This window comes from Microchirus variegatus, assembly GCF_963457635.1.
Source record: "Microchirus variegatus genome assembly, chromosome: 13".
Lineage (NCBI taxonomy): Eukaryota > Metazoa > Chordata > Actinopteri > Pleuronectiformes > Soleidae > Microchirus > Microchirus variegatus.
In genome coordinates this window covers 28,139,843-28,151,216 of record NC_139814.1, presented here as the reverse complement: position 1 = coordinate 28,151,216, position 11,374 = coordinate 28,139,843, and the positions used below count along the sequence as shown (strand labels likewise).

Here is an 11,374-nt window from a genome sequence, read left to right as displayed (position 1 = left end):
TGTGTGTGTGTCTCACTCTGTTGTCCCCTCTCTGGACATTGTGTGTGTGTGTGTATGTGTGTGTGTGTGTCTCACTCTGTTGTCCCCTCTCTGGACAGTGTGTGTGTGTGTGTGTGTGTGTCTCACTCTGTTGTCCCCTCTCTGGACAGTGTGTGTGTGTGTGTGTGTGTGTGTGTGTGTGTCTCACTCTGTTGTCCCCTCTCTGGACATTGTGTGTGTGTGTGTGTGTGTGTGTGTGTGTGTGTGTCTCACTCTGTTGTCCCCTCTCTGGACAGTGTGTGTGTGTGTGTGTGTGTGTCTCACTCTGTTGTCCCCTCTCTGGACAGTGTGTGTGTGTGTGTGTGTCTCACTCTGTTGTCCCCTCTCTGGACAGTGTGTGTGTGTGTGTGTGTGTCTCACTCTGTTGTCCCCTCTCTGGACAGTGTGTGTGTGTGTGTCTCACTCTGTTGTCCCCTCTCTGGACAGTGTGTGTGTGTGTGTGTCTCACTCTGTTGTCCCCTCTCTGGACAGTGTGTGTGTGTGTGTGTGTGTCTCACTCTGTTGTCCCCTCTCTGGACAGTGTGTGTGTGTGTGTGTGTGTCTCACTCTGTTGTCCCCTCTCTGGACAGTGTGAGGGACCAGTATAGGACCCTCCAGTTCACTTGGACAGAGGACAGCTCCTCGCTGACCCAGGGTGAAGATGGTGTTCCTGCTCTTCAGAGAAGGTTTGGAGAAGAACCCTGAGGACGTGTCGTCAAGGATGATTGACAGGTGTGAGTCGCGTGACCTGTGTGTGTGTTTAATGAGCACATACGTGTTCTCAATGTTCGGTATGTGAGGGCGACGCCCACCTCAATGACAATCATGTACCTGACCTCATTAAATACGTACTGTTTCTTTAAGTACCACACCTACACACAAACACACACACACACACAGAGGGTGTGTGTGTTATTCACTCTTTGTTCGTCCTGCTTCATTTGCATATTTCATAATTTGCAGGTAGTGAGGACAACACCTGCAGCAGCACAGGAATGTGGCTCCTCATTATATGAACACATCAACATGTTCCTGAGGGGGAGGAGCCAAGAATAACAGACAATTACTGTTAATTACTATGTTCACCATCATTTCACTCTCCCACACCAAAGTCACTCACTCTCCCGCACCAAAGTCACTCACTCTCCCGCACCAAAGTCACTCACTCTCCCACACCAAAGTCACTCACTCTCTCGCACCAAAGTCACCCACTCTCCCACACCAAAGTCACTCACTCTCCCACACCAAAGTCCATAGAGTAAACCAGTGATTTTAACATCACAGCACACAGGAGTTCACAGGAGTTGTTGATCCACTGCTGCCTCCATCACTAACTTACAATGACAGTGACACAAAGTGACCACACGAGGCAGCAGAGGACCAGCAGCTCCTGTGTCCCTGTTAGCTAACATCACTGGTTTTCTCTATGGACTTTGGTGTGGGAGAGTGAGTGGTTTATAAATTAAAAAAATGATGCTGACACACACACACACACACACACACACACTTTAAAGGATATCTTTCTTGGCTGTGTCCTCCACTCCCATCAGGTCATCTTTGTCCGCCACCTCCTCGTACTGTTGACCAGACAAACACGTCACATGGGAGGAGTCTGTCCACAGAGGCTCCGCCCACACACCTTTAAATCTTAAAACTCGCACCCGTTGCTATGGTTACACCTCATTTTAGAGCTGTTTGTTTTAGTTATAAAACAGAAATGCAGGATGTGACACCAGTTCAGCTTCACGTGGCTGGTCACATGACGTGTGTGTTGCTGGACGGAGGCGGGGTTATGTAAATGAGTGTTGATGATGTCACTCACTGACCTGCACTTTGAGCAGCCTGCTGCTGTACGACTTGAAGTAACTGTAGTAAATCTTGCTCATCGTGTCCACGTACTCATCACGGATCTCCTTGGCAACCGTCCTCTCATTGGCCAAGAGGAACTGGTAAAAAAACCTGCAGCGAGACAAACACAGAGGTCATACAGGTGAAGGTGAAGATGAAGATGATGTTTCAGATGAAGGTTCAGATGTTCTCACCTGTACTTGAGCAGAGTGTTCTGAGGGATCTGGTAGTTGGTCATGGGCTTCCTGAAAGAGTAGATCTTCTGCAGGATGAACTCTCTGATCTTGGACACGGCCTGAGGAGAAGAAAACAGCACAGTTTCAAACAAAGTTCAAAGCTCCGAGACGCTGTGAAGCTCCTCCCACCTCGTGCACACGTGTGTCACCTTGATTTTGAGGCGGTCGACGATGTCCTGGATGTCGGAGCAGGCCAGAGTTTCTCTGAAGCTCAGCTCTTTGGCAAAGTTGATCTTGTTGTTGAGCTCGTGAAGCTGCTCCAGGAACTCCTGCTCCGTCACTGGACTCTCCAGGATGGTGCTGCGGCGAGAACGCCACGGTCAGGAGAACGCCACGGTCAGGAGAACGCCGCGGTCAGAGAGGGAGAACGTCGCGGTCAGAGAGGGAGAACGCGGCGGTCAGAGAGGGAGAACGTCACGGTCAGAGAGGGAGAACGTCACGGTCAGAGAGGGAGAACGTCACGATCAGAGAGGGAGAACGTCACGATCAAAGAGGGAGAACGTCACGCTCAGAGAGGGAGAACGTCACGGTCAGAGAAGGAGAACGTCACGGTCAGAGGGAGAACGCTACGGTCAGAGAGCGAGAACGTCATGGTCAGAGAAGGAGAACGTCACGGTCAGAGAGGGAGAACGCTACGGTCAGAGAGCGAGAACGTCACAGTCAGAGAGGGAGAACGTCACGATCAGAGAGGGAGAACGTCACGATCAGAGAGGGAGAACGTCACGGTCAGAGAAGGAGAACGTCACGGTCAGAGGGAGAACGCTACGGTCAGAGAGCGAGAACGTCATGGTCAGAGAAGGAGAACGTCACGGTCAGAGAGGGAGAACGCTACGGTCAGAGAGCGAGAACGTCACAGTCAGAGAGGGAGAACGTCACGATCAGAGAGGGAGAACGTCACGGTCAGAGAGGGAGAACGTCACGGTCAGAGAAGGAGAACGTCACGGTCAGAGGGAGAACGCTACGGTCAGAGAGGGAGAACGTCACGATCAGAGAGGGAGAACGTCACGATCAAAGAGGGAGAACGTCACGATCAAAGAGGGAGAACGTCACGCTCAGAGAGGGAGAACGTCACGGTCAGAGAAGGAGAACGTCACGGTCAGAGGGAGAACGCTACGGTCAGAGAGCGAGAACGTCACAGTCAGAGAGGGAGAACGTCACGATCAGAGAGGGAGAACGTCACGCTCAGAGAGGGAGAACGTCATGGTCAGAGAAGGAGAACGTCACGGTCAGAGAGGGAGAACGCTACGGTCAGAGAGCAAGAACGTCACAGTCAGAGAGGGAGAACGTCACGATCAGAGAGGGAGAACGTCACGATCAGAGAGGGAGAACGTCACGATCAGAGAGGGAGAACGCTACGGTCAGAGAGCGAGAACGTCACGGTCAGAGAAGGAGAACGTCACGATCAGAGAGGGAGAACGTCACGATCAGAGAGGGAGAACGTCACGGTCAGAGAAGGAGAACGTCACGGTCAGAGAGGGAGAACGTCACGGTCAGAGAGGGAGAACGTCACGGTCAGAGAGGGAGAACGTCACGGTCAGAGAAGGAGAACGTCACGGTCAGAGGGAGAACGCTACGGTCAGAGAGGGAGAACGTCACGATCAGAGAGGGAGAACGTCACGATCAAAGAGGGAGAACGTCACGCTCAGAGAGGGAGAACGTCACGGTCAGAGAAGGAGAACGTCACGGTCAGAGGGAGAACGCTACGGTCAGAGAGCGAGAACGTCACAGTCAGAGAGGGAGAACGTCACGATCAGAGAGGGAGAACGTCACGCTCAGAGAGGGAGAACGTCATGGTCAGAGAAGGAGAACGTCACGGTCAGAGAGGGAGAACGCTACGGTCAGAGAGCGAGAACGTCACAGTCAGAGAGGGAGAACGTCACGATCAGAGAGGGAGAACGTCACGATCAGAGAGGGAGAACGTCACGATCAGAGAGGGAGAACGTCACGGTCAGAGAAGGAGAACGTCACGATCAGAGAGGGAGAACGTCACGATCAGAGAGGGAGAACGTCACGGTCAGAGAAGGAGAACGTCACGGTCAGAGAGGGAGAACGTCACGATCAGAGAGGGAGAACGTCACGGTCAGAGAGGGAGAACGTCACGGTCAGAGAAGGAGAACGTCACGGTCAGAGGGAGAACGCTACGGTCAGAGAGGGAGAACGCTACGGTCAGAGAGGGAGAACGTCACGATCAGAGAGGGAGAACGTCACGGTCAGAGAGGGAGAACGTCACGGTCAGAGAAGGAGAACGTCACGGTCAGAGCGAGAACGTCACAGTCAGAGAGGGAGAACGTCACGATCAGAGAGGGAGAACGTCACGCTCAGAGAGGGAGAACGTCATGGTCAGAGAAGGAGAACGTCACGGTCAGAGAGGGAGAACGCTACGGTCAGAGAGCGAGAACGTCACAGTCAGAGAGGGAGAACGTCACGATCAGAGAGGGAGAACGTCACGATCAGAGAGGGAGAACGTCACGATCAGAGAGGGAGAATGTCACGGTCAGAGAAGGAGAACGTCACGATCAGAGAGGGAGAACGTCACGATCAGAGAGGGAGAACGTCACGGTCAGAGAAGGAGAACGTCACGGTCAGAGAGGGAGAACGTCACGATCAGAGAGGGAGAACGTCACGGTCAGAGAGGGAGAACGTCACGGTCAGAGAAGGAGAACGTCACGGTCAGAGGGAGAACGCTACGGTCAGAGAGGGAGAACGTCACGGTCAGAGAAGGAGAACGTCACGGTCAGAGAGGGAGAATGTCACGGTCAGAGAAGGAGAACGTCACGGTCAGAGGGAGAACGTCACGGTCAGAGAGGGAGAACGTCACGGTCAGAGAAGGAGAACGTCACGGTCAGAGAGGGAGAACGCCGCCACACTAGACCACAGACAAACACACACACACACACACACACACACACTTACGAGATCATGGCTCCAGGAACCACCAGCTCATCCACCAGTTGGCTGAGGTTGCTCCGTACAGCCTGACGGTTCTTCAGACGCACGTTCATACTGACCGACTGCTGCTGCAGCGTCTGGATCTCACTGCTGATGGACGACAGGTCGCTCTGGAAGCCGCTCAGCATACCCTCCATACGCTAAGCACCACAGGACAGTGTTTGTGTTACCCTGTGACCTCTAGAGCTTCCAGCCTGAGTCAGGACTGGACCGTACCATGATGACTTACCTCCAGGATGGCGTCACAGGCTGTGATCTGGTTGTGCAGGAGAGCGATGTTCTGACTCTCTTTGATGTCTGAGAGACGACGGCTCAGGAAAAGAAAAGTCTGCGTCACATGAGTCAAACTCAAGGCCCGCGAGGTCTATGCTGCTTTAAGGCGTGTGTTGACCATAAACTACATTTCCCACAATGCATGGTGATTGTTGTACCCATGAAGTGATCATGCGACGGATGAAATTGAGATTGAAACATCCACAAATGATCTTCAGAGAAAGATGTGAAGGTGAATACATGTTTGTGTGTCGGTCGTCAAAGAGAACGATCTACGTCAGCATTTACACACCAAACAAGGAGCTAAGTATGCTAAAGTTAGCCTTCAAGAAAAACAACTAATTGTCAAAGAATTAAAAGGCAAACTGTGATCGCAGCAGAATGTGTTCACAAAAGCCATAACCCTAAAAACTATGCAGGGCAACCATTATGCTAAAACTATTCACTCATTCATTCATTCATGCTGATGTGGCCCTCAGTGAAAATGAGTTTGACAGCCTGGTCTGCGTCATACAGTCATAGTGAGCGTACAGGAAGGATACAGTCTCTGATGGACACCTGCTCGATCCTCTGCAGCTCCACCTCCACCTGTTTGGAGTACTGTCGCAGGTCAACGCCCTAAAACACACAAGACTGACTTTATATTTGTCTCTTTAAAGGATTTAAACAAACTTTAGTCTGAGACTCTCTCACCGTCTTCAGCGCCTCCTTCACCAGGTCGTCCTCCAGGTTGGCCTGAATGTGAACTGCAGGAGACAAGAACGTGATCAGGTGTTCGGCTCTGACTGTGCTGTGAGCGCCCCCTGCTGCTGAGCCACGGAGGCTCAGACGCCAGTTTAAGTCTACGATATCTGCGTCACACGTCTTTATCTCACTGTCAGACAGACCACTCACCACTTCACGTTCTTAAGATATCGTAGACTTAAGGCCACATTAAACTTCTCTGACTGCGTAACCACGGAGACGCCTCCTGCCTTCATCGTTCTCCGTCGTGGTGACGGATACGCACTGCAATTTCCCGCCCGATCAGTAGGGGTCGCTACGCAAGGTTGTTGTGCTTCTGGCTACAGTGAGCAATGGCGTTTGAGAGAGAAAGACTGTTGTTGTTGTTGTTGCAGCTGAATAACATTGAAACAGTGGCCGTTTCTCACCTGAAATAAATATTTTTCTGTCCCTGAACTCAGTTTTAAGATAAAGTTTTAAGCCGGCACAGAGCAGCGTTATCTCGGCCTGTCCTGAGGACCAATCACAGCCCTTGCCGTCTCTGTTGTCCCTTGACGGAGTGACGGACACAAATATTTTGTGCAGCCGGAGACGACGTAGAGGGGTCTGCGTAACCTACGTAGAGCACTTTACGCAGGAGTATAAATTGGGCTTTAGTCTACGATATCTGCGTCACACGTCCTCGTCTTTATTTCACTGTCAGAACAGGAACGTTCTTAACGTTCTTAAGATATCGTAGACTTAATGTGATGCAGATTTTAATCACACGAGTCTTTTGTTCAGTGGATAAAATCTCTTTTGTTTTCCTCACGTCTTTGCTGACGGCCATGTTTTCACCGTGAGAGTGAGTCAGGCTGGTTCTCAGCAGCAGGGGGCGCTCTCAGTGCTGAACCTCATACAAACATCGACTTACTGTCCACTTCATCCAGGATGTACTCATCAGTGGTGAGGTCCAGTTCTCCCAGGTTCAGGTTAGTCATGTCTGAGTCAGGCTTCTGTGGAGGACACACACACACACACACACACACACACACACACACACACACACACACACATATATATTGTTTTCATTGTATCTGTGAAGACATTTATTTTATGTGTATCCAAGACAGACTTCCACAAATGAGACATGATCAGAAAAGCTCTAATAAATGGTGAATGTGGTGAATTCTGGTAATTCATTCAACATCGTGGTAAATATAGAGTAAATATAAATGACTTTGGATTATTTTGTCAATTATTCACTTGTTTGGTCCATAAAATATGTTTTACCTTTTTATAGCTTTGTTGACAATATTATTATTTAATTGTTGATTACTATGTCCCATTAATAATAAAGGACTGTTTTATATTCTGCTAATAAACCGGAACGTTTTCACATTCATAAAGAAGCTGAAATATCAGAAACTATAATTATTTGGAAAAACCGATGACAATTAATGTCGCCATCGAATACTCGTGTATATTGTTTAATTTAACATTAAGCAATATATAAAATGTAAGGTTATACAAGGATTAATGACCAAGTTTAATTTAATCCAGTTTGATATGTTGACAAACATAAAACAGAATAATCTCGTGCTAATATCGAGCTAAAACAGTCCTAATGTAAACACTGAACTGAGCTAAACCAGGAAGCTAACAGCTACATTAGCTTCACGGTGCGTCACTGTACGACGTCAGAACACGCGCGTGTTTCGTGACTTTCGTGTCACCGCAGTTTAAATCCCTGCGTGAAAACACAGTTAAAGTCACCTCGTCTTGTAAATACGCCATGACGGAGTCCGTGGCGTTAGCAGAAGTGTTTACATCCACAGCTGCTGCAGCTAGCGCAGCCTCGTCCGCCATTTTCATTACGCCCCTCCCCCTTTTTTGACAGGCACACTTGCGCCACCCACTGAACTGGAAATAAATAAATAAATAAATAAATAAAAGTTTTTTGAAACAAATATAATTAAAAAGTTCTACGTTCACGTTTTTTTTAAAAATCCGAAACAAAGTTCCTTTACATTCGTGAATGATTGGAAACAACTCGTTGGTCGGACATTAAAGAGACGGACCCACTTCCGTTCGCGCGAGTGGTCAAACTCACGCGAGAGCGCTGTCACTTCCTCTTCGCACGGAACCCTCTTCCAAGATGGTGAGAACGTTTTCTTTGCCTGTAATTCTGCTGAAATCCGCCGCCATCCTGCGACAAACGCGCCCGTCTGTCACTTTTAAGAAGCTGCGCTGTTTGTTGTGTGTTTGTCCGTGAGCGGAGCGCGAGGAATGGTGCGGATATTTGTGCGGGATGAAGGTTTATTGTCACCGCTGAGGCGCGGGCACAGACTCCGCTCATGTAGCCGCACTTTCTGCTCAGTCTCTCCCGTTTCTGTCGCGTCCGTCTCCGGGTGTTCGCTCGTCAAACGTCGGTGTAGAAACGGACTTCGGTTCCGGTCGCAGATCGTTACATTGCCGCTGTTTATGGCTGTTGTTCCTGTGTGTTCATCTGTAGTGTTCGCTAGGAGGAGGCGGTTAGCTGCTAAGCTAACTAGCCCAAGGTGTTTGTCGTAGCTGCGGCGCGTGCACTCGAGTCTCGCCGGCGTCAGTGCACGTGCAGCGGAGGTGAACGTGTGCGAGGCTCGAGACGGAGGTTTAAACGTTTAAAGTGAACGAGTTCTGCTGCTCGTGCAGCTAAGACATTAGCATGGCTAACGTTAGCATCACTGATCTGAGTGTGATTGATCTGATGATTCAGAAACTCTATATTATGACACTTAAGAGAACTGTTGACATTCATGAGCTGATCATAACATGTGGTCGATCTGGTGTAAACAAAGGTTTTAATGATGTTTGAGCAGAAAAGTCACACGAATGCATTTTATTTCATTGTTTTCATCTCAGTGATGTTTGACTAAACTCTCACACGTGAATAAATGAATGTTTTTATCATGAAATCATGTTTGTGTTGATGTGTAAAAGCTTTGGTTTCATCTGTTTTGCACGAGTTCATTTCCTGTTTACATGTGTCACTCATCGTGTCTGTATAAGTGTGTGTGTGTGTGTGAGCTGTTTATGTCCAACCTGTGATGATGATGATGATGATGATGAAGAGCAGCAGTCACAGTGTGTGTGTGTGTGTTTGTTCTCAGTCTCTCGTCATCCCTGAGAAGTTCCAGCACATTCTTCGTGTTCTCAACACGAACATCGATGGACGCAGGAAAATCGCCTTCGCCATCACTGCCATCAAGGTGAGGTCGCCTCTATAATCTGTGTTAGACAGAGAATAATGTGATGGAATTATAATCTACACTATAATGTTTCATTATAATGAACTGTGTGTGTGTGTGTGTGTGTGTGTGTGTGTGTGTGTGTGTGTGTGTGTGTGTCAGGGAGTTGGCAGACGTTACGCTCACGTCGTCCTGAGGAAAGCTGACATTGACCTGAGCAAGAGAGCAGGAGAGCTGACAGAGGAGGAGGTGACACTCACTCATTCATCACTCACTCACTCACACCGTCACTCACTCACTCATTCACACCATCGATCACTCATTCACACCGTCACTAACTCATTCACACCATCGATCACTCATTCACACCGTCACTCACTCACTTTGCACCATCGCACACATACCTGTTCACACCGTCACTAACTCATTCACACCATCGATCACTCATTCACACCGTCACTCACTCACTTTGCACCATCGCACACATACCTGTTCACACTGTCACTCATTCACTCACTCTGTCACTCACTCACACCGTCACTCACTCATTCACACCATCGATCACTCATTCACACCGTCACTCACTCACTTTGCACCATCGCACACATACCTGTTCACACTGTCACTCATTCACTCACACCATCACTCACTCCGTCACTCACTCACTCACTCACACCGTCACTCACTCACTCACACCGTCACTCACTCATTCACACCGTCACTCACTCATTCACACCATCGATCACTCATTCACACCGTCACTCACTCACTTTGCACCATCGCACACATACCCGTTCACACTGTCACTCATTCACTCACACCATCACTCACTCCGTCACTCACTCATTCACTGTCACTCGCTCACACATCACTCATTCGCACCATCGCTCGCACCATCGCGCACTCACTCTGTCACACTGTCACTCACTCACTCTCGCACCGTAGTTAGAGTTTTCTTTGACCCTCTGGTGACCTTTGACCTCTCAGGTGGAGCGAGTGGTGACCATCATGCAGAATCCTCGTCAGTATAAGATCCCAGACTGGTTTCTGAACAGACAGAAGGACGTGAAGGACGGCAAATACAGCCAGGTAACACACACACTCACACACACACACACACACACACACACACACACACACACACACACAGTTTAAATACCACTTAATGTCATAATAAAACTACTTTATTATTCGTTAAACACATGACTGTGATCTAAAAGAAGAAACCATGAGTCAGCGATAATTATTGATCAGATCATGAGGTCGAGTGACGTGTGTGTTCATGTTGTGTTAACACTGTGTACTGTAACACACACACACACACACACACTGATCAGTGTTTGTCAAACGTCTCGTTTTTGTCCACAAACAAAAAGATTCAGTTTGAAAGATTTCTTATTCTTCATATTTTAAATGAATGTTAAACATGGTGAACGTGTGACGCCTGTGGTGAACGTGTGGCGCCTGTGGTGAACGTGTGGCGCCTGTGGTGAACGTGTGACGCCTGTGGTGAACGTGTGACGCCTGTGGTGAACGTGTGACGCCTGTGGTGAACGTGTGACGCCTGTGGTGAACGTGTGACGCCTGTGGTGAACATGTGACGCCTGTGGTGAACGTGTGACGTCTGTGGTGAACGTGTGACGCCTGTGGTGAACGTGTGACGTTTGTTCTTCCAGGTTCTGGCCAACGGTCTGGACAACAAACTGAGAGAAGACCTTGAGCGGCTGAAGAAGATCAGAGCTCATCGTGGTCTCAGACACTTCTGGGGGTGAGAGTTCTGCTCCACCTTTTATTTCATTCATTCATTTGTGATTGATGGTTGATTTGACCTTTGACCTGACGTTGTTATTGTTGTGTTTCAGTCTGCGTGTGCGCGGTCAGCACACCAAGACCACCGGCCGCCGTGGACGCACCGTGGGCGTGTCCAAGAAGAAGTAACGTGTCGCCTCATGTTTGGATAATAAAGTTCACAGTTCACACAAACGTGTCTACGCTGATCTGCTTTGTCCACTAGGGTTAGGGTTCAAAGGGCGTTAGGTTGCCATGGTTACCTGGTTAATGACACTGGATTAAGATTATTGAAGACCTGGTTTAGTTCTCGTGTTTGAGCTCGAGGCG

At 49.0% G+C, this 11,374-nt stretch overlaps 2 protein-coding genes across 3 annotated transcripts in view; one reads left to right on the top strand and one right to left on the bottom strand.

Moving 5' to 3' along the window:
- vps52 (VPS52 subunit of GARP complex) overlaps nt 1-7,907 on the bottom strand; it is an 11,598-nt gene extending 3,691 nt beyond the window's left edge. Inside the window, exons 1-11 of one of the 2 annotated variants that reach the window (XM_083900287.1) lie at nt 7,803-7,907; nt 6,961-7,042; nt 6,018-6,070; nt 5,867-5,942; nt 5,281-5,348; nt 5,016-5,191; nt 2,252-2,402; nt 2,061-2,161; nt 1,845-1,977; nt 1,540-1,595; nt 586-721 (exon numbers count right to left, since the gene is read on the bottom strand). In XM_083900287.1, coding sequence (XP_083756413.1) covers nt 586-721; nt 1,540-1,595; nt 1,845-1,977; nt 2,061-2,161; nt 2,252-2,402; nt 5,016-5,191; nt 5,281-5,348; nt 5,867-5,942; nt 6,018-6,070; nt 6,961-7,042; nt 7,803-7,901 — 1,131 coding nt within the window. In that variant the 5' untranslated portion in view covers nt 7,902-7,907. The remainder of the gene's footprint in view (nt 1-585; nt 722-1,539; nt 1,596-1,844; nt 1,978-2,060; nt 2,162-2,251; nt 2,403-5,015; nt 5,192-5,280; nt 5,349-5,866; nt 5,943-6,017; nt 6,071-6,960; nt 7,043-7,802) is intronic. The other variant, XM_083900288.1, reaches the window with a different exon arrangement.
- A 219-nt stretch (nt 7,908-8,126) lies between these two features.
- Nucleotides 8,127-11,239, top strand: rps18 (ribosomal protein S18). The gene is made up of 6 exons (XM_083900003.1): nt 8,127-8,187; nt 9,179-9,277; nt 9,419-9,505; nt 10,244-10,345; nt 10,933-11,024; nt 11,119-11,239. Exons 1-6 carry the CDS (start codon nt 8,185-8,187, stop codon nt 11,192-11,194), a joined length of 459 nt encoding a protein of 152 aa, XP_083756129.1. The 5' UTR covers nt 8,127-8,184; the 3' UTR covers nt 11,195-11,239.
- The last annotated feature ends 135 nt before the right edge of the window (nt 11,240-11,374 follow it).

Excerpts from the sequence above, each read along its gene's own strand:
- rps18 (XM_083900003.1), top strand. Across the intron at positions 9,278-9,418 it reads TCGCCATCACTGCCATCAAG|GGAGTTGGCAGACGTTACGC; the intron begins GTGAGGTCGCCT and ends TGTGTGTGTCAG. Across the intron at positions 9,506-10,243 it reads GAGAGCTGACAGAGGAGGAG|GTGGAGCGAGTGGTGACCAT; the intron begins GTGACACTCACT and ends TTGACCTCTCAG.